This window comes from Pezoporus flaviventris, unplaced genomic scaffold, assembly GCF_033815535.1.
Source record: "Pezoporus flaviventris isolate CSIRO_AGI_PZ_B2104156 unplaced genomic scaffold, CSIRO_AGI_Pfla_v1 ptg000045l, whole genome shotgun sequence".
Lineage (NCBI taxonomy): Eukaryota > Metazoa > Chordata > Aves > Psittaciformes > Psittacidae > Pezoporus > Pezoporus flaviventris.
Window position 1 is genome coordinate 23,543,947 of NW_026892593.1, and position 27,583 is coordinate 23,571,529.

Below are 27,583 nucleotides of genomic sequence, written 5' to 3' on the forward strand. Positions count from 1 at the left end.
TGTAGGAATGGTTTACAATACAGAAACTATTTACCTGATGATGTATACATCCTAATTAGAGATTTGTTTATGTAATATGATAAATCTGTTGTGCAACATAAGTTGGTAATCTAAAAGTAGTTCCATATGTGCAATTTAACAATGCAAAGTTAAATACTACTTTACTTCTTGACACTTAAAGCCACTTAAAAATAGGGAATGCAAAATTTTAAATGTTTCATTGAAATTGTAACACCTAATACTCTCAGATGGTGAACAGGCCAACATAGCTCACACACCACAGCATCTATTAATAGGCCTGACTCCTTTTTGCAATGTCAACTGTAACATTAATCCTTGTTTTAAATCACAGTGTCTCAAATATCAGCTGCTACTAGTTGTACAGTTCTCTTTCAGTTTATATCAGAGAGCCCAATGGAGTCTTTTGAAGGACCTAGTCGGGTTAGCAGGGCTAGCTTCTTAGAAGTCCCCACAATAAATGATTTCTCTTCAGAGGATGAAGATGTTAAACCTGATATTAAACATCGTTTCTCTCCACTTCCCCGAAGGCGGAATTCTGCTTCTTCTTCAGAGGAGGAGGCAGATACCCCCACCACCATCTCAAGAAAAGTTTCATTTGCTGATGCATTTGGGTTTGATCTCGTGTCTGTTAAAGAGTTTGATACCTGGGAAGTTCCAAACACAAGTCTAAATGACAGCATAGAAGATGAAGTTTTCCCTCAGGAGGAATATTTTTTCTCTCAACAGTTTATGTTGCCTGCTTCACAAGAAGAACTTTTGCAGAAAGTGAGAGAGCAGAAAGTACTATTGGAGTCAGTCGTGTTCCTGCCTGGGATTACCTGTATGAACGGCATTATACGAGTCCTCAATGTATCCTTTGAAAAACTGGTGTACGTTCGAATGACACTGAATAACTGGCTCAGTTATTATGATATCCTTGCAGAGTTCATGCCTAATTCTTGTGGCAGTGAAACTGATCAGTTCTGCTTTAAGATTTCTTTGGTGCCTCCCTACCAGAAAGATGGAGCTAAGGTGGAGTTCTGTATACGCTACGAGACATCGGTTGGTACCTTCTGGGCAAACAACAACGATAAAAATTACACGCTGATTTGTCACAAGAAAGAAACTGTGTCCAAGGTGGATAATAAACCACACAAAGAGATTACTGATAGACAACTTAAAGGCTGCCTAAAGACGACACAAAGCAGGTGAGGTTATGCCTTAAGTTTTGTTAATTCAAACAGAGCTGACTAATTCTAACTTTCTAAGTGTGCTTGCTGGAGCTAAGACTGCCCATGCTGGTTTCTTCTGTCATTTTTTTTTCTAATGATAATTTAGACCAAGACTTTTTTTTGGTAAAACTCTTGTGTATATCAGTGAGGAGTTTTCTGCAGACAGATTGGTTCATACTTTTAATATATGGCATGCATGCCTCTCAATCAAAAAGTAGAGTGATAGACTAGAAATCATGGAGTGTACTGGTTTTGGTCTCTGTAGGGTATAAATTGAGCTGACATAAGTGAGAGCTTTGCTCCAGACTGAGGTAGCTGTACAGTTAAAACACTTTACATCCACTTCCTTAGTAAGACAACAAAAGTTTAACAGGTTTTTCACATGATTTATTTCATGGTTCATTTTGTATATGCAATTATTGAAACAGAAATTACACTGGTGGTTCAGGAAGCTGGTAACTTAGGGAAAGATCATGTTGTAATTAGAATAGCTGATACAAACTTTTCTGCAAGTGGTTGGGCTATTCCGGAAGCTGTATATTACGGTAATAATTCCTTTTTCCTGCCACTGGTTGATATTTCTATTTCATGAATGGTGAAATGAATAATGATTGATAAGGCAGAATTGGTAATCTATTAAAGAAAAAATATATAGGATTTCTCTCATTTATATTATTCTAATTAAATGTAGGCAAGTATTATGTTAATTATAAAGTGGCAGTGATTAACTTCTTATAACTTAACCAGACATAAACAGAAACACTCAGGAATAATAACTTTTGGCTTCTTACTCTGTTTTTGATTTCTTTCTGTAAGCAAAACAATGTTGCCTCTGCAAAAACTTTAGTCTTAATTTTTTGCTCACCAAATTTGCTACAAATCAGTTGGAGTTCTGTAGAACTGAATCTTTATGTTCTCTGCAGTGGCCTTTGCAATACTTAGATCCTAGAACTGCATCCATGTTCAGGTTTTAGTTCCTATACTCTTTCCAAGTAAGGCAGTGCTGTTTGATTTCTCTGGTGCTATTCTACTGGACTGAGCTGGTGGGGAAGTGGGAGCAAAACTGCAGCAGTGGTGGCAGCGTAAGAAGGGAGACAGCCAGGGCTTCCCCTGTGCAGAAACAGCCTTCCCAAAACCCAGACTGAGGGTGCTGAGAGCCTCTGCCATTCCTAATGCCACACATCAGCCCTGTGAGGAGAGGTGTGCAATATGGCTTAGTGCCTGCATTAACACTGTGGTGTAAGAGCAGCTCTGGGGCTAACCTGAGGCCAGATTCATAGCCAGCCCACAAAGCTATCCTGATAAGTGCCACTTGGGCAAGCTCTGGGATCACCATGATGGTGCTTCCATGAGGGAACATCCCAGTACATCAGAGCAGAGGAAAGGAAGCCTTACCTGCCATGTGGTTAGATCCTGACATTTGTGCCTCCTTCTGCACATCAGTTGTGTCCTTCAAGAAATGTCACACGACCCATTCTGGGTAAATAAGATAGCCTGAGATTCCCTGCAGAAGGGCCATGATATCAAATACCACAGCATATGCAGGCAGTGTGACTTCAGTCTGAGTTCAGGTAGCCCACAGAGAGGAGATGATGGACATGGAGAGTCTTAACTTATGTGAGTCCTGAGCTTCCAGGATCTTTCAGGATTGACCTACAAATTTAGGTACAATTTGACTTCTAAGGTCAAATGACTCCTAAAAGTTTAAGTCCCTGAAGTCTCCTGTGACATGCCTAATGCTAGCACAAGCTGTAGACGCATTTCTTCTAGGGCATCCTCTCTTACATGTATAGGCTAAATGCATTATATGCAAGTCAGAATTTTTTTTAAAAATGAGAAATGAGATAACATATCTATTAGTTAACATGAAATTACCTTGTCTCTAATCAGAGTGCAAAGTTTTCTCCTTCCATATCAGCCTGCAGAGGAATATATGTATGTCTGTGTATATATGTATATATGTATATATATGTATATGTGCATATTTGCTCATATATACACATACATGTATGTATATTTGTGACATTAAAGCCAAAGTGGTCAGATTCTTGTTTACGTAAAGATCTGTTACACATTTTTGGCAAATAGTTAACTGTTTCAAGGCCCTCTTTAGTGGTAGATGGATGTAAAGAGACTCCTTGCAGTAAATGCAAAAATGAGCTGAAGGTATTTTTGGAATATGGTTTCAGTGGTTGCCAAGGCTTCTGATAGACTGTTCTGACAGACTGTAATCCAGGACCAATTTTATGCTACAGGGACTTCATTGACTTCACAGGAGTTACAGCTTTCACCAGTGTAAATGAGGTCAGCATCAGGGCTTTTTATTTCAAAAGAACTAAGATGCCAGCCTCCATTGCTCACTTGTTTTTCAAAGTGTCTTTGTACATGTTGCCCCTTTGAGTGAGGAGGAACACCCTGCAGACATCTGCAAAAGTACCTCATTATTCTCCTTCAGACCCTCATTAAAACTCCTTTGCTTTGATGCCTAGAAAAAAGCGCAAGAAAAACAAACCCTCCAAAACTGGCAAAGGGAGGCTCCTGATGTGCTATGACTCCTTCATATCATGTTGAACAGTGCTGCCTGTTTCCCAGCTCTACTCCACCAGCCCAACTCCCTCTCACCTCATGTGTTATGTTCGGATAATAAGCTCTGCAGCGTTTATATACGCTGTGCTGGATGTTTATAGAACGCTTAGCAAAGTGGGAGTCCTGGACTGTAACTAGCTTGTTTTAGGAGCTGCAGCAATGTAAACATACACACTGAAGTCATAACAATTTTACCTATAGTTCATACAATAAATACACAGACAAGGACTATTCTTATCCATGCCCATGAGCTGGACACCTAAAATTAAAGATTCCTTTATAGCAATCTGAATAGAAGGATATTTTAACAGGACACTTATTTGGGCCCCTGTTTAAAATTTAGAAACCTGTTATCACTTTTTTTTCCTTAATTTAATCTTAGCTCTGAGATATTTATACTTGCTCTTAAAATGTGCAATTTACCTCTTCACTTGAAAAATAGGATTGTTAAAGAGTTATATTTCTTAAGCAGTGAGTTTGATACACTCTAGGGCATACTTGTGTGTCTTATTAAATGTCATTAGTGAGGATTAGTTGTATTAGTTAAGTGAAAGGAATAATATGCACTTTCAGAGGAAGTTACTGAGGAAACACAATATGACCATATCGCGTTACCCTTATGAATATGAGCCAGGACAAAGTTGTGTGAATGAGGGCAATGGGATGGCTTCTGACATCATTATTAAGAACTAAAATAAAAATGAAGTTAACCCTAAAAAGTTGCACTGAAAAAAATTATAATGAAAAGCAAAACTGCATGGAGTAATTAATACTGAAAACTGTCTAGATTTAGATATTCAGAACCACATGACTTAAAACCCTGCTGATTCGTTCCATGTTTCATTTGCTTTTGCTTCTCTGTCTAGGCGTGAACAAATAGTCGTCTCGTAAAATTTCAGAAAGTATTTGCTTGTAAATGCATTTTTCCAAGCTAAAATTCTTTCCAACCTAAACGTTAGTAATTCTTGTAGTCTTCAAAAAAGGATTCATAGGCACAAAATAAAGTTAGAAAAGATAACATTTGAATTAATTAATTTATGTCTTAGTCTATGTGAAATTGTGCATTTAACTTACATTCATAAATATACTTTGGGAAAAAAACCTTAAGGCTGTCACTCGAAAAGAAAGTGCTTCTGTCAGTAAACTGCCCTGAGTTCTATTGTATATTACATTCAGAAAAATGTAAATTAATTGTATCAGCTCCACTCTTATCTCTTTTTTTTGACTCTCATGCTTTTGGGACATGGATAATGATTCTGAACACAAATTTCTCCCGGTCGTCAGGTTTGGACCACATGATTTTGATGTGGACCCCAGGCTCCTGCATCGCTCTGATCAGACAGGGATTGGTTGTGTGTTGCATGAGGCAAACTCCTGTAGATCATGCTGCACGGCGCAGTGATAACAACCTGCAAACCGTTTGCCCCGTCACTGGTGAGGCTGCGCCCCATTACTGTGCTTGGTCCTGGTTTGCCATCTGTCAAGAGAGCAGCGGGAGCAAGAGCACAAGGAAAATGGCTGACAAGCATGAGACTTGTTTCACAAAAGAGTAAAATGTGCATTTGGACTCCTGTTCTCTGACAAGGAAAGGAGAAGCTACTGGTTTTACCAGAACTGTTAGAGTTATCCTCTTCTTAGCACTCTGAGTCCACAAGTGTGCCACCCTGAACTGATGTTGGTCCTGTGCTTTTTTTTTGTAATTGCTAGACTGTACCTTTCTTTGAGTGGTAGTGCATCAATTCACTTCTCTTCATGATGCCACTTTAAAACAGAACACAAAATAAGGCAATATCTTGTACTAGAGCTGCTCTATGTACAATGTGTGAGGAGAAGGAGGAGTTAAAACCCCTGCATCTGTGGGCTGCCAATGCTAACTTCTGGAGCATAAATACTGAACGGTCTTAGAACAATTGCCAGTGAAAAAACTTCTGTGCATGAGTACTCTCCCATCTTCAATTGCTGTCTCACCCCTTTCTGAGGGAAGGCAAAGAAGTAAGCTGCTGAAGACCCAGCCTGGCAGGACTGCCCTGTGCTCAGCCAGTTTTCCTCAGGCAGATGGCAGAGCAGTGCCTAGCTTGTCCCCAGAAAAGCAGTTCTGCATCAGCTCTTCTTGGCCTTTCTCACAACCCCATGATGTAATTAAAAGAATCCAAGACTTCTGAGTTAGATGTTTGGAAATAGTTTTGCATGTACTTCGCTACAACTGTATTATTCCCAGCTGGTCCATTTAAAATATGCATTTAAATTATGTTCCTCTTTAATCCTTGTTCCTTTGGTTACTGCACATCATAATCAGAAAGAGGAAAGGAGAGCAGAAAAGGTGTTAAAAAAAAAATCTTTGTGTATTGCTATTTAATCTCAGTGTTGTTTCTGACATCTCAAGTCACAAGTTACACCTTGATCAGCATACAGATATGGGATTTGACTAAAGTTTATTCCTATTATTAGGAAGTGACTGCAGTCACTGTTTTTGCCAGGAGAGCAGCTGCTTGCGAAGCTATCCATTCACAGGGAGCCAGCTAAAAGCGGCACTCCTCTGCTGTTCAATGTGATGTAGTATTCCCAGCCCTTCTCTTGCCTCCTGGTCATTGCTAGTTTTGCCATGTAGAAGTCTTTGTCTTGTAGAAGTAGGTAGCACTGGCACCAAAATAAGACTTCTTCAGGTACTTGAAGACTTGATTATCAGGGACACAGGATAATTATTTAAGGTGATCAAAAATATACTATTCAAACAAGAGGAGTAAAAGCAAGCTGTGGAACTGAGGCTGAGTATTAGGAATGCTTCTTAATGGGGACTCTAGGGTTATCTTTTAGGAAATTGCTGCAGCATAACTCTCCAAAGTCATTTAAAATACGCTAAGATAAACCACTTGAAAAATGTTCTGCCGGGAACAAACCTACTTGGCCAGGAACTATGCTCCATAGTCCTTTTTTTTCTATCTGTTCAATCATAATATTCCAAAATCCAGGCATACTTACTGTTTGAAGTACGAAATATATTAAAGACCTTAAAGATAGGTATCTAAGTTAATGGCATAAAGCTTTGAATGCTATCACAGAAATGCTGAAGAAACAGGTGGAAGTTATGGATGAGAATGGCCTGCACAAGCAAATAAACACCTGCTAACCATACCTACAGTCTCCTAATTAGAGAATACGTGAAGATGGACAAACTGTCTCACTTTTCCTTTTGCTGTTTGTGAACTGTGCTACTCATTTTTTAGCATATTATCCATTTATTGCACTAGAAATATTAAAAGAAGTTTCTAAATTTTTAAGTATCAACATATGAAAATAGCATGTTACTTTACTGTCAGTCTTGGTGCAGTATTTACTCTGGATCTTAGTATCAGTGGTTTCTCATTCACTTCCATGACCTGCTTTCGAAACTGTTCTCACCAATGTTACAGAACGGAAATTTGTGCTATAAAACTTTTTCACTTGTTTGCATAGAACTATATAAAACTGATGCTTTGTATCATTTCTCAACCACATGGTAAGTACTTGTAATTATAGATGCATTGCTTGGCTTTACACTTGTAAAGTTTTTATTTTCTTTTTTTGCAATTGCTACTATTTCATCAGGTTATTTACATATGCCAGTACTGTAATACTATCACAACTGACTCTTAAAGCTCTTTAATGCAGCAACTGTCTTGATCCTGCAATAGGCATAATAAATAATTTAATGAACATCAGGAGTTTCACTGGACTTTGTAGAACTCTGCATGTGTAAAATTATCCTTGAATGTTAATATTTACAGGACTAGAGCTTAGTTCTACACTCTTTCAGATCACTGATTAAGAACCTTCAGACAAATAGAATGAATTGCTAAATGAACACCCATATTCCTCTATTTAATGACTCTTTTGTTGAGGGAGATATCTGTTTTACAGATTGAACCATTCTGGTAATGACCATTTCAATAATCTGTCTCCTGTCCACTGTTCAGGTATTGCAGTTCATAAATGTTCAGTTGGGAAAAAATGTTCCATTACATTCACCTTGACTTGGCTAAATGTTAGTCTTGAAAAGATGTTTAACATCAGTGAAACATTAACTGAGAGCACTGGAGTCATATTTAATCAATGCATTCACTACCAGTGTCATTTGAGCTGTTTATTCTGATTATGAACTTTAAGCTGTGATCCAGCCACAGTGCTGCAGCTCTGAAATTGAAGCAATTGATTCAGCTATACTGTAAGTCCAGAGAACCAGTCCCCCATCATATTTTTTGAGATAAAATGTGGATTATCTTCTCAGTTAGGAAAAATGGAAAAAACAGTCCAAATACTTTGCAAGTTAAATGCAGTCCCTGTCTTAATGCAGAGGAAGAGAAAGACCTTTTAAACACCATGTGAGCATTTTAGAAGTGGCTATTTGATCCCTAGGCCTTCAGTTGACACACAAGAAAACAGTAGTTGATATGCCAAAGCATAATGGGGGGCTTGGTTTTCTAAGTGTCTCTCCACCCTCCTCCTGATCTGTGGAATCAGGTGATACTCTGACACTAAACCCAAAGATTTATTGCTGCTGGTTACTAATAGTCCTAAAGAACACTGGAGAGCACTGAGCTGTGCAAATCAATGTGAACTGGGTGAAGCTGATAGGTTTTTCTCTGCCTTACACTTAGGTGCACCAAGTGGCTTTGAATTTACATTTTGCTTTGATGTATAATAATTGACCCTACAATAATTTTTATGGTTGCTGGATGATAAGCATAAGATGTTCAAGCCTGGGTCACTTGATGTTGAGGTAGAGGGCTGGGGAGCTTGTCAGTCTTCCTCTCTCCCCAGCTACCCTAGTAAATGTGCAACAGTGTCTCCTAGGTTATATTACATGTCTTCCTGATAAAAATATTAATACCTATTACACAGCTGCCTTCTTCCTGTGTGGTAGTAAGATAACATGTGAAAATAAAAATAAAGGTTATAGAAGTCTCTTGTCATGGTACAACCTGGGAATTTTATCCTACTGAGATACTTACTGAATTTACAATGCTTTCCAAGATTTGGATTATAGTTGTCCTTTCTCAAGAGTGACTGGCTAAGTCTTTTTTGTGGTCACCCATTCTGTTCTCCTCCCCAGGGGTGGTACCTGTGTCTTAGTCTCACCTGAGTGCCATCTATCTAGATGTCTCTCTAAGGCATCTGTCACCTTTATGCATAGGTGTCTCAGCATACTGCAGTCAGCTTCTAGGAAATGACTCTTCTGGCATGCCACTAGGGAACAGCTCCTTCTCTACTTTTTCCATGTGAGGGAAAGACCAGGTGCAACACAGGGTAATGTCTTTTTCTTGGATGTATCCAAAAACTTGAAGTTCAAGACCCATTGGTGGTACTTGCTTTACTCTCCGGTCTTTTAAGCAGTGGGAGAAAGTAGCAAGAGAACAGAGGGGCTTTACTCCCAGCTCCTTTCAACAACACCGTTTTGATATTTGATCATGCCACTTGCAGGCAAAATAGCAACCTAAGAAGCATATTCTCTGACCTTAGGCCAAACTCGAGTCCTGACTCACTTTTTCCTCTTTTTCAACAGCTTGGCTCTGGAGATAGGCATCTCAACAGTAAGGGCTGCATTACTAATTCTCAAAGAAATTCTTTGTTTTTGAAGTAGTTAACCCGTTCATCAAAGGGCTTAAACAATTTTCTGACCAATCCATGTATTAAACAGCTGCGTAACATGACTTTTGAACTGTCTTCTTTTCAACATTGTTATTTGGATATTGTAATAAGCTACAAGAATCATGACAGAGCTATAAAGGAATCTGAAAAAATATATAATCATAATCATAATTGCTGTAACAATTCAGTTACAGTTGAGGTATAAGTGACTTATTAGACGCGGGGGTTTCTGCAGTCTTCATACCTATAGGCATGAGATTTGCAGATAGACAGGGCTATATTAAAGGTTTAAGCCTGGCATGAAACTGGTGTTGAGCCCCTGTTCAGACTGTATGGCACTAAAAGCTTCAAACAGACAGATATAAGTCTATGGTAAAAAAAAATAATGTACAAATGTTTTGCCATTAAAACTCAAGGTCTTTTTTAATGAGCTAGAAAATAAAGACTAATTTCTTGGGACTCTGTTTGCTTTGAGGCTATGATTATTCTCATCCCAAACCAGGCCAATGCATTTTGTTCTGTGCCACCTACGTCCCCGCTTCAATCATAAACTAAGACTGAAAAATGAAAATATTAGTAATTGGAAAATATAATCCCCTGGATAGCACCAATCCAATAATCTTAATAAAAATAGGTTTATTGCAAACATTGCCTGAACCCAACTGGGAATTACCTTTTCAGAAAAATACTTGAATTCCCTTACAGCTGCTCTCTTGATCAATTGTCCCTCTCGATACTATTAATCATCATACTATATACCACTTATTCTGATCATTTTTTTCCACTTTTCTTTCTAAACTTCCTTTCCAGTTTCTCCTTCTTTAGAAGTTACTAGCAGTCCTTTACTGTACTTTTGCAGACCTACCTTTTCTTCTGTTCTGGTGTCAGACCTTTAGATGAGGTGACTAAAACTAAGGGTTATTTATTTCCTCAAGGTGGAGAAATACTATGAATCAATATTCTCTTCCTCAGATTTCAAACATTAAAGTAGATCTTCTATTCTTTTCATGCAAGATACCTGTGAAGGTTGCTGGACTGACTGTCCTGATAATGCAATCTTCTATTCACAGCGTAGTTTCAAAATGGTAGCAGCAGTTCAAGCCTCCATTGCCATGCCAGTGTGCAAATATCCTCACCTACGCTCTAATGATGAGCGGGTCATTTTGTGTCTCTGCCTCTTTCCTTTGTGTCCTGACTATCAACAAGGGAGCTAATTAGTGTCAGTCCTGTTTGTTTGGTGACACCTATTTATTAAGAACTAGATTGAGCCTTCCCTAACACTGCTGGTAGCTGAAGGTCATGTAACGAAATCAATCTTGTCTAGATTTGTAATAAGGGCTCTGATTTTACATACAGCTTCATTCTAATAGGATCACTTGTAATGGCATAATATTTTAAAATATTATTCAGTAATTTCTATTTAATGTTCACTCAGCTATTCATTTATGGCTTCTGATTTTCTTCACAGTTTTTGTTTTAATTTCTGAATCTTTTCCTGTGTGGTCTCAGTCAGTTTGGAATCTAACAATGTAATTTAAATTATTATTTTCTGCATTGTTTAAATGAAATTATTTTACTCTTGTGATTATCTTTGTTAAATAGCTCCTGAAACAAAGAACCCCATATAAACAGAAGGCAATGATACTGCCACACATTACATGGTTCAGGTGTGCATAATACAACATTTCCACAAGGAGAGGTCATTTGAAGCCAAAATGCTTTTAGGTAGGAATTGGCTCTTTTCAGGTTAAAGCCACCTGGCAGGTAGAAATTCAGGTGTGTACATTAGGGGCCCAGAACTGAGGAATGGTGTTAACTGAGCTTCAGTCACTCTCTGCTTTGTTGGCAGCATGGACAACAATGCTCCATGCCATGCTCACACTGATTTGCAGTCTTCGTCTGTCTGTAACTTGTGCAGCTGTTGGTTTCTGCTGTACCTACAGTCTAGTTCCCAGGACTCTACCTTGAGTTTCTGTAGGATGCAGATATTTCATCCTGAGGACACAGCCAGCTGCCCAGGCCCACAGCCCAGCCACCTCCCTAGCTCTGCTCCCCAACCCCTCCCTGCACTGCTGCCCAGCACCATCAGTTTCCAGCAGGGCTGTGATGCCCTACCCAGCATTAAGATCAGCTTCCCTTAACAGGATGTAAAAGCTTGAAAATGGCTTAGAACATTTCCCTAAAAGGTGATGCAGCTGTGTACATAGTTTCCTTGCAACTTTCTTTCAGAGCCATTTTACTGCTTCCCCCCCCCCCCCGCCCCAATGCATTTCAGAGCTCACACATGTTGCAGTGTTGACACCGACTGTCTTTTGCTGGTTGCCATCTTTGCACTGTGCTCACTTTGTCCTCTCCTCCGAACACTGGGCTGACTCTCCCCAGTTCTGATTTTACATGCCCAGCATTTCTGCCTTTTGTCCAGTCATAATTCTGTGTCCAGTTGTTTAGTGCTTTCCATAGGGTCTAATATTTGAATTTTATTTCATTGGGCTTTATCTCTATGTCCTATCTTTAAAGAGCAGAGAGCCATTTAATTTGCTCATGAAGCAATGTCACTTTTCTTGTATTTTCTTCATATGTACCATAGTCTACCACAGCAGTTCTTGTAGGGTGCACGTATTTTCTTATGCACCCTAATCTTCATATGTTGCACATCTGGTTTGAATGATTGAAATCCTTTAGCAATCATAAAAAGCCTTATTGTGCATTTAGATGATTCTGAAGAAAAGAATGCATTTCCCTAATTTCTAGCAAATTCTTATCAATACCTTTATATGCAAATTGCTATAAAGATAAGCTATTCTTATCTAATTGTTTCTAAGCGTTTAAGACTGTCTCAGCAGGAGTTGCTGAGGGATGAAACTTCTAATGATGATTTAAAGCAGTGAAGTGTGTAGGCTGAAACTGAAATAATTATTGCTGTAACCCTCTAAGCACTCTAAGTTCCTCAAGAGAAAATACTTTGCTCAGAACAGACCCTGAACAACAAAATGCTAAAAAAGTTAAATAAAAAAAAAAAAAGACACTCTTGGAGCAAGATGATAATTTAGAGCTAGAATCAGTATAATGTGAGGATGTTCTCAACAACTGCTCACAAATGCATCAGACATCACAATTAAAAAGGAATAATAATTATGGCCCCATTCTAAAGTATGTAATATTCTATTCCATTCAATAAGACATGAACACTTTAAAACCATCAGTGTAATCCACAAACCTATATTTACAACATTAAACTGGATGTTCTGCCTTTTCAATAACTGTCATCTCATCTCTATTATTTTCACCTCAGACTCTAATTGTTTCTTTTATAGGAGCTAACCTACCAGTGTCCTTGGTAGTGCAGTTTATGGCTCATGCATTTACAGTAATTGTTTGGGCAATTTGCCACACAGTATAGCAATCTTCACATCACAATCAGTTTTTATAATAAACAGCATTAGTTGTGAAAAATACAAGCGATGCATGATTCTTATGGTAGACAAAGGGCACTGAAGATGCCCTTTAGGAAAAGAAAGGAAAATGCTCAGGCCTTGAACTGCTTGAGAAAAATACTGATGTCACAATAGAGCTAATTAATTTGATGGTACAAACAAGAGGGGGAAAGGGCCTTGCATTCATTAGTGTCAATTCCAAATGAGAGCATACTGTTCATAAAAATAATATTCTGCCTTTGTTTAGACAAAACGTGCAGGTAAACAAATCAGAAATAAGCAGCAGTTCCTGCAATAACAATGATTTTGCTCCTTAGCTTTATCAAGTCTCTTTCTCTTTAGCCACAGGGAGCTCCAAGCCTGCCAACTTGCAGGTAGACCTGTGGGCGAGGCCAGACGCAGCTGTGCACCAGCCAGGCTGGCTCCAGCATGGCCAGCACTGCCGGCCCTACTGGGCACTGGAGCCTCCGTGCCTGGAGCTGGTCTGCTCCTAGGAAGCTGAGCACACACTTAATGACTTCACAACACATAGGTGGCTGCACATAAAGGTGTCCCAACACACGTGGCTCTGCTGCAGGTGTTCTGTGGCATGCACATTTTACAGGGGTCCAGAAATAAGAGGTCAAGCGCTGCTCAGTGGGGAGGCTGTTTGGCACACTGCCAGCAGGCAGTCTCCCACATTAGGAATTCTCCAGAGGAAAAATAAGGTATATGTTCCTTTATGCCAGCACACGGGCTGTCAGCCTCCTTGTGCATCTCCACACTACCTTACAGACCATGGCTTGTGCTGAGGTGCAATAAGGAGAGGCCCCGGGAAGCACAAAGGTGGCTTCAAGCCAAGGTTGTACCTCCCCTTCTTGAGCTAGGCTGTGAATTCTCTAGCAGCAGTAGGGCTTGAGACTAAAAACCATGTGCGATAAGAAATTGTGCAGTGGTTGTACTATAAGACTACAACTTAACAGCAGATAAGATGGTTGTCAATTTAAATCAGTAGGAAACTTGTCCCTGTAGTGAGTTTTGGACTGAGCTTTATGCTGGCAAGGAATGAGTTTATCCTTGCTTGTTAAATATTCAGTTCATATATTCAGTGAGGGAGATGTAACAGAATTAACTATGGAGACACCATCAGAACAGAAGTCAAAATTTGCAGTTTGGAGAGTCACACCAGCATCCTGGGTGGCTCCCAACGGGTGTTCATGAGTCGTCATATGAAGACAGAGAGGTCTAGATCCCAGAGGGTGATGGGATGTATCTTCAGTGATAGTCTCACTATGGGAATGAGACCAGAATCAAGGTTATGTTTTTAATTTCTTTTTTTCAAGTACCATTTTTTTCCCATAGTACCAATTGTTTTTCCCATCTTGCATTTTCTTCTCTCCATTAATTGTTTTTTATAATACTTTCTCCTCTGTTCCACTGGTATTTTAAGTCCAGTATAAATGGACCACTATTTATGATGTAATTTTCCAGTAAGCCAACTGTTGGGGCAGAGGGTTATGTTAGTAAAAAAATGGATTGAATTCTTAGTCTACTGAGTCTTAGAAACAATTTCGTAGAACCTTAAAGCTCTGTTTAGAACTTTACACATACAAAATCTTTCATACTGCTTTCCAAAATTCCTTCTGCCTTGAAAATTTATTTTTGCTGCAAGTTTGTGGGTTTTGAATGGCATCGCCTGCACTAGTATGGAAGTTCAGAATTACATGTGGAAAGTCCTTCATTTACCTCCTCATCAATGTTCTTTTAACCCAAAAGGTCCAACCCTGTTACAGACTTTCTGCTTCCGATGTGCACATCCAACTAAAAATAGTTTTGGTTGTTGCTTGGTTTTGATTTTGTTTGGTTTGGGTCTGGGTTTTTTTTTTTGTTTTGTTCCATTTTTAATAAATGCAGCTATTTTGTTCTATGCTTCCTTTTGACATGACGTCTGTTGCTAATGACAGAAAAATAACCAAACCAAACTGCCAGCCCTTCCTACTCCATGTGTTCCTCCTCTCCCCAGCTCTTTTGGGGTTACAGTTTTGTGCAGGATGCTTGTTTGGCTCCAGTGATACCTCAAACCTGGGCACTTACCTGCACTAATTTACTTTTTGCTCTTCTTCTTCTCAGTGAAACATTGCTGACATATTTAACTACTTCTTTTGAAGGATCTCTTACGTTGTTTACATCCCAGTGGCATCATTCTTCAGAAAGGCTGGCTATTTTCAGCACGAGATCCAAAAGCACTAGTTATATTGAAGGTTGCTGCTGTATTAGGCTACTCTTAAATTTAGAAATCTGACCTGAAATTAAAATAGAATTACTGTTTGGTTAGCAGCTTATATCTTGCCAGATCTTTTCATGAGGACATTTCAGCTTCACCTCAACTTCAAGGTAGAAAAGGATTGCTTTGATTTTGAATCCACTTTGAAGTAAAAAACAGAAGCATGAAAGATTCTGTGAGACCCTAAGCCTATCTGGATTTAAAAATAAAATTATATTGAAAACTTTTTTCCCTCTTGAGTGTTTTTAACTAAATATTTGAGAAATGTATTCTTTAAATACTTTAATGTCCCCTTACCTCTTTTTAAATTTCAGGCTAAATAATATATTCCCACATTTTCTTTTAAATTTGAGATAGTATAAATTTGTTCAAGTTGCATTAAGAGTTTTACAGGTATATTTTCATCTTTCCATATTCTGTATTCTAAAAATTTTTAGCCTTTACACTCTGTAAAAGAAACATCTTGTGAATTAAGTATTAAGTGGATCTAACACAGAACACTGTGAATGGTGCTACTGATTATACACAACTTTTGCCAAATATTGTTGCGTGCATTAAAACTAAGGCAAGTTACAACAACCTCACGAATTATGAAGAGATTGGCAGCTCCTGGCTATATTCCCAAACCTATTTCAGACCAGACCAAAGCACCTGCTGTTCACAGTGAAATATGTGCTCCTGAAAGCATAACTCTGAGGGCATGTATCTGCATAGGAGCATTTGAAATAGGGCTAGACTGGAACTATGGGACCATGATGTCTTAACCTGTGGAAAATGTGTTGCATAATCCCATTCACAAAACTGTATCCATGTTTCCATACCAAGACCTTCTTAATTTCTTGTGCCTGGTACTTGCACTGAAAAATAGCAAGGTATACTTTTCCAGTGCTTACAGATCTTCTTTTAAGATTCCACAAGTGCTTTTGTGAAATCTTTCTATTAGTACATTATTAGAGTCTTTCTGCCTAATATCTTTTTTGCCTTCTCAGTATTTACCCCTTTGCTATAAGAATAGAGGGCGTTTATTTCTCCTCTTGCTAGGCTGAAAATAGAAATACTCAATTTGTCTCCTTGCTTAATATAGATTTTTCATCCTGCCAGTCTTCTTGTAGTCATCTTCTGCACCTGTTTCAATTTGAACTAATCTTTCTTGAACATCGTATACAAATGTTTCAGAGGAGTTCTTACTAGTGCCTGGTACTGAGACATGAATCTTTCCTGTAAATCTTTCATTACTGGAAAAACCATCTCTGACACATTACTGGAGAACTTGTTGCTGCAGCCATCTCACACCAGTGGCTTGGAAATGTTTTCTGCCAAGAGCAAACTCAGATTTTTCTTGTTTTAATGTTTCTTCCAATTTCAGAGCCCTCATTTTGTGGCAGAAACTCTAGTCCCTAAATGTATAACCTGGCACTTCATAATTTTGTTTTTTTCATCCCAGGTCTATTTTTTTGATCCTCCGGGCCACCTATTTCATTCAATAGTCCTCTGTGTTGATGATGCCTCCCAACTTCCTATCTGTCACAGATTTAATTTAAGTTTGACTTTTTGTGCCTTGGTCTGTAATAACGTGACTGAGTAAGTCTGATTACACAACCGGTCCTCTCCAATTCCCCAGTGATGTCTGCCAGCTCTGCGCAGCCCAGCTTGTGGGACCTCACTTGGCACCAAGCCTCTCCCCCACCACCCAGCTCTTGTACTCATCTCCCTCTTCTTCAGTTTAATTAATAAATTTCCCATGTGGCTACACAAGAAATGCTTTAATGAAGTCCGGATAGATTAGATTTTTAGACAAGGGAAATGTAGTAATCTTACCAAAACCAGATATTATCAGGTGAGTCTGGCATTTTTATGCCATTTTTCATTTATCTCTATTTATTCTCTCATTAAGTTTTGCTATAAATCTTTTTAAAAAATTTTTGATGACACCTAGGTCTGTAGTTGCCCTGGCACTACTTCTCTTTTTTTCCCTAAAAATAGCTACTACTTTTCCTAGTCTTCTGAGACTGTTACAGTAGCATCAAGGATAATTTGATAGATTTGAATAGCAAATAGTTTAAAACAATGTGTGATTCCCTCTTTTGGGTCTCTCAGTATTTTGGGTTGGATATTATCTTCTCCTCTTAATTGGACCACATTTAAACACCAAGTGCTGCTCCCAGACTGGGTGAAATAATGTAATTTTCTAAATCTCTGTTCCTATCAGTTGTACCCTGTACAATCTCTGTTCCTACAAGATTCTGACCCATTGCTAGTGCTGTGTTAAAAAGAGCTTAGGAGAAGTATTTGGTTGTGGAGTTTTACATAGATTATCTGAAATTTTCATCAAACTTTTAAACTTCTAAAAAAAATCCTATTTACCTTAAAAAGACTAATTCCAGAGGTTGGACATGTCTTATTTTATCCAAACCCTTTCTGAAGTCAAAGAAGTATTGTTTATTGGCTAAATAATTCTTTTCCCCCTATCACTTAGATGCTATCTACTCCTCACATCTTTAGGTTTCAAGTTTAGCGTTCTCTGGGATGCCAAGTCAACATAACTTTAGGACTTCCTCTGCATTACGTCCACCAACTTTTCAGTCCTCTCAGTTTTACTAACTGGCCCCTGAACTTCCATTTTTTTCTTTTTAATGAAAAATTATAGCGATGACCTGTTTTCGTTCTTGATTTCTTTTTATCACTCAGTTCAAGTGAATGGTAATTCCATCAAGAAGGAACTATATGAGCATAAGGAGTTTGTTTTTTTTTTAAGCTGTTAGAAATTCTTTAGTTCCTGATTTACTTTATGAGGATGTGTCTCAGCTGAAGGAGAAAAATCAACCGAGCTTCTGCAGGTGTACAGATACTCATGCTGGAAAGGAACTGCACCAGCTGATAACATGGATTTTTCTGACTTTCACTGTTGTTAGAATGGCTGGACCACTTAAAGATAAAAGTAAACATTTTTAAAAGAACACAATTTTTGTGCCTTTCACTATAAAATGTAGGCACTTTTAGACCACTTTCCATAACACAGCAAGATAATTAATTTATAAACCAAATGCTTAATTAATATTATAATTTAAAAATCTACTCGTGGAATTCTGATAGTGAGCTAGGAACTTTTCAGAGATATATGGAGAAAAAAGTCAGTCAAAAATCATACTAACTAAAGAAACATTTTCTAATTGCCACTGCTTGATGAAGGGGCTAATTTTCATTAGGTTTTGGGAAGTATTTAATTCTTTAGGGTGTACATATATGTTTGAGATTGTTCTATATTCGTATGCACTCATAGTCTCAGCATCTTCATATCACTTCTTAGATTGAAATAGTGCTGTTAAATGACTCAAAGGATTCTCAAAAACTTCAGTGTTAGTATCCTCAGTTTAGGTTAATTTTAGATTTCCCAGCAGAATAATTATATGAGGACAGACATTCTGATGTACAAGTAAAATAAGGAAAATAGCTGCTACACTGACTTTCACTGTAGTGATGTATTTGCAGGATAGGTGTGCACAGAAAATGGGCTTTAAGCCAGCAATCTTTATAAAATTCAGTGCAACATACAAGAAGTTGTGTTACAAGCCTTGCAGTGTGGGTCCAGTCTGTGAAGCTTTATCATCATTGGTATTTTACCTGTGTTGCAGTTGTGAAAAGAAACTTGCAGACCAGGGCTCCAGATTCTATTAGAACAAGAGTTAAGGACAAACTCAACTCTAATCACAACAGAAATAAAACCGAGGGGACCACGTCACACACTAACAGCCCCAGCCACTGAAACTCAATAGCTATATTCTAGTTCGAATTTAGAGTTCCAAGGTGAGGTTCAGTCAGCTAATTTCAGTTATTTAAAACTTATCATTCCAGCCTAAGGAAGTCACTTTAGGTTTCCCTATGGTCAGTCTCTTCCAGAGGCAGAGAAGCTCCTTTGAAGGATGAGTCACTCCATCTCACTTGTGATGCCCATGACAGAAGGAATAGATCATCTCCCTCTTTAAGTTTTAATATCTCTAGTGAAGATAGGGGTGATGTACACTGCTGTCTGAGACAGCTAGATAAGGTTAACCCCATGCCAACACGTGCCCGTAAGCATCCAGCTCTAAGCAGCTTTATACCTGTTCATTTAAAGGTTTAGAAAATAGGTATTCCTTCTTAGCATCCTAATTCAAACACTGTGTTTATATTTTACACTGAAAAGTTGCTAATAAAACCCCTCAAATTGTTACTGCATAGGTAATACAGGGAACAGGGGACAGAATCCAGGATTGCTTTTTTCTCCAGAGAATAAAAAACAAGCTAAAGACTAAGGATCCTGCTTGTATATCCAACTTCAAGAACAATAAGCAAATCTGCCCTCCAGTTTCTCCCTAAGTTGTCTACATCCTGGTAATTTGGTCATTCTTTGGATGTGCGTGCAGTGGAATTTTTAATCACATCAGGGTGTGGTAGAAGCTAACAGTGTCTCTGCATCTTGGGTGCAAGTTCTGGCTTCCAGTAGACTATAATGTCAGATATGGGCATTAACCTCTCCCCTCCTGGGAATGGCTCTTAAAAGAAAACAGCATGTCAAAATCCATTCCTTTAAGAAATAGATGAGGGCCCCTTCTAGCAGCAAATGATGAAATCCCTGCTCCCCAAGAGTTGCATCCACACAGAATCATAGAATGTTTTGGGATGGAAAGGATCTTAAAATCATCTAGTTCCAGCCCTGCTGCACATGGCTGAGTGCTGCAGGTAGCCAGTTACACTGAAAGAAAATCTTTGAGACACTCCTTTTTTTTGACCCCACTGGATAGTATTAGGAGGTTCTCTGCTGTATCCATGTGGTTTTGGTATCATTTTGGGTGACTAACTCACTTATGCTTTATACCTGTCTTGGCTCCTAATTCAGGGCTTTTGCATACACCCTACTGACACCTAAATACTTTAATGCATCTGTCTCATGGTTAAGCCCCAAGATACACAGTGCTTAGGCTTATGGAAGAAGGGAGCAGGTGGGTGAAAAAGATGCAAATGAGAAAAAGAAAATTGGGAACAAGATGTTACAGTAAGACAAGCATTTAAATCATAAAAAAACCCTTAAAATTGTATAAATATTAAGCAATAATGATTTACCTTAAACTCCCCACAGATCTATTGAAAAGAAGGTATGGGTCTGCAAGCCTTTTCAGGATGAAATGCAGATTGTAGCAACTGCTAGCAGGGGAAAGTACAACTTAGTGTGAGTAGGAGAGTGAGACATATGCGGAGGCTATGCAAGTACCAGAATTCAGGAGTGACATGACATTCACATGGATAGAAAGAATATTCAGCATTACTGCAATTAATGATGAAAAAGAGCTGTTGAGAGAGATTTAAAACTTGTGCTCCAAGCACAGCTTTGAACAACAAAAGGCCAAGAGGAAATTTAATAGGGCAGTGCCAACTACTCCAAGTATCCTCATATAAGAGCTTTACATCTTCTCCTGAGGTATCTGATGGTGGCCAGCGTCAGAGATCAGATGCTAGGCTGGCAGGATCTTCTGTCTACTTTAGCCTGGCAATCCCTATAAAGGCTGGTTTTTAAGAAGTTTGTGACAGTCGATGTCTAGATTATTTTAACAGAGTATAAATTTAGCATCCTCCTTCTGAATGAAGCGTTTAGGTAGCAGAGTTAATGCTATATCAATTCAAATGAAAAATGCTGTGAGAAAATAGAAGGGGAAAAGATTAATATTTGAAAATTAGAAAGTAATTTTCAGTAACAGAGGTGGACGGCTGGTTGACAAACGCATAAATTAAGACCTACAGAAAAAAATGGCTCCTCATAGAGAAGTCATTAGCAGTGATCCAATAATTTACATTTTACATAAGTGACATTCTTTTAACATTTTTTTCCCCTTTCCACTAAAGGTTAATCCCTATAAGCACACAATTCAAACTGCTATCACTTTGCATTGATATTGACAAGGACTGCAGGTGCTCAGCATCTCTCTGTAGGTGTTTGTCATGTTGGACCTGGCCTTTCTTTTCACAGCCAGCAAAGCAGCAGTAAAAATTGCACTGGCTGCAGGGAAGTAGAATTCATTCCTGCTGGCCAGGCACAGCTTAGCAACAGGATTTATACTGTATACACACAGGGAGAAGCTTTTGATTTATTTCAGGTAACAAAGATGTCTTTTTCCAGTGATCTCTGCGTATGTACAAATATTAAAATATGTATTGAAAAATACAAACAAGAGAGAGGTGCTGTCTCTGGAACACATATATCCTTCCAGACCCTTGCTTGACCCCAAAGTTGCGCTCTCCTGTCACTGACCCATCTAATCACTTTTGTGCTGCTTTCTCAGAAAAGGCCTGGGAAAACCCATCAGCTTTGCCATGTAATCTGAAGGTCAACACATTTTCATTTTCTTGGCCAATTTTCTTTGACCAAGGCTTAATATCAGGTCATTCAGAAAAAAAGCTATATTTTATAAAGCTGTTACTTTCAGTATTTCAAACAGCATTCAAAATACTGTGTAATCAACTAATGGTCTTTATATCTGGCTCTAAGAGACATTAGAACAATAATTTTTGCAGAATAACACAGCAAGTTTCTTTTTCTTTAACAGCAAAGAAGAAATAGTGACAACGTCTGACAATGACACGTGGAATAATTCAAGGACTTCAGGTACAACACCCTGTTTAATTAGTTCTTCCTTACTGCACATGTTAATTAAAAAATAGTGTAACAAACAACCTCATGGAAATTATTCAAGTATGTTTTGTTAACCCTTCAGGCACAAACATCCCAGAAATTGTTTATTCACAAGCAGAAGACAAAGACACCAAACCAGATAAAGAAAACAGAAGAGATAAAAATGCAGAATACAACCAGGGTAATCATGAAGAAGATGAAAAAGAATTAGAGTTGCTGGTAAGTGTTATACAATTATATCTACAGTATTAAATGATTTGAATCCATTTACGCTTCAAAGCTGGTGAAATGCCCCCTTTTAACAGAGCTGACTGATGTACTAATTTACAAATGTAAAGCCCTGGTCTGTACTTTCATTGAGTCTCTAACCGATTCAACAATAGAAGGTGCTTTGATTTCAACATAGCGCATCAACTTTTTCTGGTCTTAAATTAATGACTTCTCCATTTTACTTCTTTGCCAGAGCCTCTAAATGACAGTTTGAGGGAATTATAAGAGTAATATTTTAAAAACCTGTCCTCCTAGAAAGTACGATAGGAATATTCTTAAATAAATGTTTTGTATTTGGCAAAATTCTTATATTTATGGTACTGTTTGCTTTTGGGGTTTTTCAAAGGATAACTCTGTAACATGCTATATGAGCAAAATAAATATATATATTCATATTAGCAGATTTTTCTATATCTGTATTCGACATTAGATTTTTTAAAATAAATTGCACACTCAGTGAACATTCAATGTGTTTGGATTTGTGTGTGTGTGCTTTGGCTTGCATTTTTCAGTATGAAAGAAAAAATGGCAATAAATGAGACACGTACAGCAATCTATTATTCTCAGTGTCTGTTCTCAGCTCATATCATTTGGGTGCATAGATTCATAATCATAGATTATAATAGCTATCACCTGTGAAAATGTGAATACTGAATCAGACAGGGAAGGAAGATGAGAATCATTCATTTTTTTTTTTTTCTTATTGATAGAGAATAAATTCCTCTTATTTGAATATAAAATTTTCTTATCTTTTACTTTAAAAAAGTTGAAAATTGTTGCCTATTTTGGGACCTTTTTTTTTTTAAATGGTGAAACATATAAAGGAGGACCTCTAAAATCCCTTGTTGTCCTCAGTCCACCCTGTTACTAAAAGCAGGATCAAATATAACCATTTGTTTGTCGATTGCCAGGATTGTCCATACAATAAATGAAGGGGGAGCTATAATTTAGATGTTAATTTGCACTATGCTCTCTTTAATGAATTAAACAATGAAGGCTTATAATAGATGGAAATACAACCAAATCTTTGAAACGCACAGGCATTGGCTCACAAGACAGCTGTGCAGTTGACAAGTAACATGAGCCTTATGTGAGAAGAAGGGGAAATCGTAAGATTTGCATATAATTATTGAGATCATGCAAATGTCAGTTATGAGGAGGGGAAAAAAACACAGGCATCTCACTGTTAAATCCTGACAGTTGGCATCACCGAAGAACTCAAATACACTTGAGCACTGGTTGGCAGAGGGTCATTAAAACAGAATTTGCAGAGACATTAGCTCCCTCACTTTTCTTTGAGTGACGTTTTACTATTAATAGTTTGCAGAGGCTTTGCAGAAAACATATTAATAAGAGAAACTGTAATGGGAGTATCTACAGCAAGTGCAAATGCATAAAGGGGTGCCCAAGAAGCTAGCCTCTAATTGATTAGCTGGTGCTATCAGTGTGACTACGCTAAAGTGAAAAGTGAGTGCAATGACAAGCAGGCATAGCTGAATAATACAATATGATATTTGGGAACTAGGAGGAAGAATGATTAGTTTCTGGCCTTTTACTTTGCTAATCTCATTTCCAACTCATGTCTTACCAGACTGTCTAAAAACAGTCTGGTTTGAAGCCTGTAAAATGGTCCCTGGGAGAAATGAAGCACAGATAATCCTTCCAGTATTTGTCAGTGTGAAATGTGTCTTTATTTTACTGGACAATACTGTACATTACCAGGCTTTGATGTACTATATCAATGCCCTTATTTAAGCACCAATCCTCCCCCCTCACCCCACAACTCCCTCCCTCCAAACCTAGAACCAAATTTATAGAGACTGAATTAGCCTCCCTTTAAGGAAATATTCTCTTCAGATTTAATTTGTATAAAATGCACTAGGAGCTTACTGAACTCATGAATAAAGAGAGAGTTCTGAATGCTATTTTATTTCCCACTCCTTTCAACACCACCCTAAAGCTCATTACCTATGTTAAAAAATACATACAATGCAAATTTTGCGAATGGTTTGGAACATGTTTCCATAAAAGCTTTGTTATTGAAAACAAAACTTTCCATAACAAAATCCTGCCTTCTTCATTAGAAATCTTTTTGCAAAAGCAGTTTTTGATCATTCTTTTATGTTCTATTGTTTCAGCTAAGTCAGCACTTCACAAGAGCTAGAGGTACCTCTTCCAGAGATGAAAGAAACTTACACACAATAGAACCAGTTAATTTTCCAAGTGAAACTGAAAGATTGGAGGAAAAGCTAACCTGGACAGAAAGAAGCAGTCACTTGCACCCTGTGCCTATCAGTTCCTCATCTGAAAACGCTTCAGAAGGGATAAGAGAATTAAAAGATAAAGTCAAGTATTCCCTAAGAGGTTATGATAGTCAGCCATTAGGGAAAGAAGCTGCTGCTGGCTCAGTAAAGAGTGGTGAGCGGTCTTTGGAATGTACTGGTACCAGTGAAAGCCTTTTATCAGCAAAATATTTTCCTGGGACAAAGCAGAATGAGGCTATCGATATTACAGCTACTGTCTCAAGCAGACAAGGAGAGAGCCACACAGATATTTCAAAAGGTGAAAGAGATAGTGCCTCAGGAAGTAAGATGATGGAGAGGTTATTCATCAGTGAGGATGATGTTGATACCTCGAAAGGGGCCTGTGAAACGAGGCCAGAAACCATTTCTCCAGAGCATGATGAATCTATACAATTAAATGTATGCATAGCAGGGACGCTGGATGGCAATGCTAATCCAGCTCTGGAGCACCAGGCACTGCAAATGTCTCACCAACCTCTGGATTCATTGTTGTCAGGCGCTGACAAAAATGAAGGAAAAATCAAGATGATTGAAAGCAAAGTTCAGGTACACTTAAGAGGAGATTTATATGCTGACACTTTTGCACGTGCTGATGTCTCAATAGATTCCACACAAAGCCAATATACACAAAAAAAAGGAGATGGTGAAATGTCACGAAAGAACTATAACACTGATGCAGGGAATGAGAAGAAAGTCATCGAAGTAGCAGACTTAACAATAATTGGTGAGGAGGAAGCACCCAAGCCTTTCAAGTCACATAGAAAACATGCCACCAAAGCATTGAGCCCAATGCCTCTGTCAGCTGAAGACAACAAACAGCCACCCGGGTCTGCAGATTTGCCAGCGTCCTTTCTGGCGGATGAAAGAAGAACTGAGGACACGCGGGAACACAGAGGATTCAGGAGGTTAAAAGACAGAGAGAAGTCAGAACACACAGGTAAAGGAAGACTGATAGGAAAGGAAAGTGAAGCAAACCCCATAGAGTGGAGTTGGCAAGAAACCGGTAGAGAGGTTCGGTGGGGAGCAAGGGGGAGCATAGAGCCTCAGAGTACGGCTTCCACAAGGGAGTTGTTTACCTGCCAGGAGGCAGAGAGTTGTGAGAAGTCTTCTGTCTCTGAGCAGGGTATTACAGCAGAAGCAGAGGCAGGTACAGCTTATATAATTAAAACAACATCAGAAAGTGCTCCAGAAAAAATGTCTGCCAGTGAAAAAGCAGTAATTGCTAAGCTACCTCAAGAGACTGCACTAAGTGACAGGCCCACAGAGGAAAAGGAAACAGCGTTTGATACACATGAAGGGAGAAATGATGGTTCACATTATGCTCTTTGTCAACTCAACACAGTGGGTGTATTATATGACACTGAATTTGAAAAGGAATCAGTTTTAGGTATTTATAATGCATGCGTACATGAAACACTGCAAGGAGAAACGATGTCTGTATGCAATAGCAGGGAAAAGCGTGCCAAAGCACAACCAGACATGGGCAATATTCTACCTGTAGGAGAAACAGTAAAGGCTTCTTCCACAGGAAAGAAGGAGGATCTGAAGCAAGGCTTATGTTCAGAAGTATCTCAGTGTCCCCTGAGCGCTCAGAAGCACCTGTACAGTGAGAAAGCAGAAAAGCTCTATAGGGAAGAAAGACACATTGATGTACTTTGCCATTTAAATGTTAAAGCTGAAACAAAAATGCCACCTTCTGGTGCAAATACTGTGCCCAGCTACCATTACATAAGCTCTTCACTGGCATCTTCTGAAATGTCCACTGGGGCAGGAGACATGGAGCATCTGTATAGAGACTTTGATAAGGTTGCTGCTGAGTCAGGCTATGATTTAAATCTAGCAAATGAAATTACCTGTATTAATAAAAACCTATATCCTGAAGCTGAGAAAAAAGAAGTAACTTCCACTTCAGACTTAGCAATTTCTAGAGAAGGAAGAGGAAGAAGTATGGATCAATGTTTCCATCAAGCAGAGTTGAAACAGGAGAAGTCATGGAGTCCACAGGTTTTGATTAGTATGCCTACAAAAGAAGCTGAAGGAACAGGCTTTCAATCTGTCCATTTAATAACTGAGGGGAAAACACCAAACTGGCTTGATGACTCACAGAAGGAAAACCTGCACATTTCTGATTCTGCAGGTATTTCTAACCAGAAGAGTGAAGCGCCTAAGTTACCTAGTGAGTCTTCAGGTTTAAAACATGTTGTTTTCAAAATCTTTTATTTCTTCTTCTTTCTTCTTTTTGCTGCAACACTTTACCACTATGATTTGATGGTTTGTCTTGCACTCTACCTGTTCTCCTTGTGTTGGCTATACTGCAAAGGAGGAAGAAGCAAAGAGTCTCTCAAGAAGGAATAGCATTGATTGTCAACTGTGCTCAAAATTTATGGTCAATAGCCTCCAAAGCATTTCACAGCTTATTCATTGTTAGAACCAAAGAAAGTTTTCCACTAAAGCATCTTTTTTAAAATATTACATATGAAGTTGAGCCTTCGTATAAGTAATTATACTATATAGGACCATAATATTTGGATCATTAAATACTTATATGAATATAAGTTCTGAAGCACATCAAGTTAAAATGAAGTACAGTTGTTTTCTCCTTAGCAGGATATGAAGAAACAATGCTTCATATCTGTAGTACTTAAAACCACTGTTTTCTTGCATTAATTTCTTCTGCAGTAAAGCTTCATATATTTCTGGAAGGTTTTTTTTAAGACTTTGTGTAATACATAACAACACAAGGAACGATATAAAAACTAACTCAGTGTTTTGGTACTGACACTGCAGTTGATAATCTGCTAGCGTAATTAGCCAGTGCTCTAAGAAATATGACATCTGTTGATAGGTTAATGTTTTTTTCCAAATTTTTATTTCACTGTTTTGACTTAAAGCTCCAGTGGTACCCTTGTTGGAAGAACATAAGGCTTTCACTTCAGTAACATGATGTAACTTTCAGGATGTAACTGCATAGCAGAAGAGATGTGCTGTTTCCACCCTGAGGAGATTAAAGGCCCAGGCATTTTACTATTCACTCATGTGCAGGAATGTTTTCATTTTTTGTAAATGAGGACTGTGTAACATGACTGAGAATTTCACTGATCTGTTATTCCAGACAAACCCTTTTGGATAACATTTTTCATCAGTGTCGCTTGGGCATATCTACAAAGCATTAAATAAATTTTACAAAAGAGTGCTATGACAGTGTT

General features: G+C 38.3%; 1 protein-coding gene across 3 annotated transcripts; it reads left to right on the plus strand.

Annotated features, from left to right (window-relative positions):
* Positions 1–386: 386 nt before the first annotated feature.
* On the plus strand, positions 387–27,583 carry PPP1R3A (protein phosphatase 1 regulatory subunit 3A). Of its 3 annotated transcripts, XM_061467694.1 has the most exons (5): positions 387–1,208; positions 21,719–21,777; positions 21,887–22,023; positions 24,213–25,314; positions 26,515–27,583. In XM_061467694.1, exons 1-5 carry the CDS (start codon positions 415–417, stop codon positions 26,730–26,732), a joined length of 2,310 nt encoding a protein of 769 aa, XP_061323678.1. In that variant the 5' UTR covers positions 387–414; the 3' UTR covers positions 26,733–27,583. The 3 variants fall into 3 exon arrangements, with proteins under 3 accessions (XP_061323678.1, XP_061323676.1, XP_061323677.1); XM_061467692.1 differs by having other exon boundaries at positions 24,213–27,583; XM_061467693.1 differs by lacking the exon at positions 387–1,208 and adding an exon at positions 6,997–7,314 and having other exon boundaries at positions 24,213–27,583.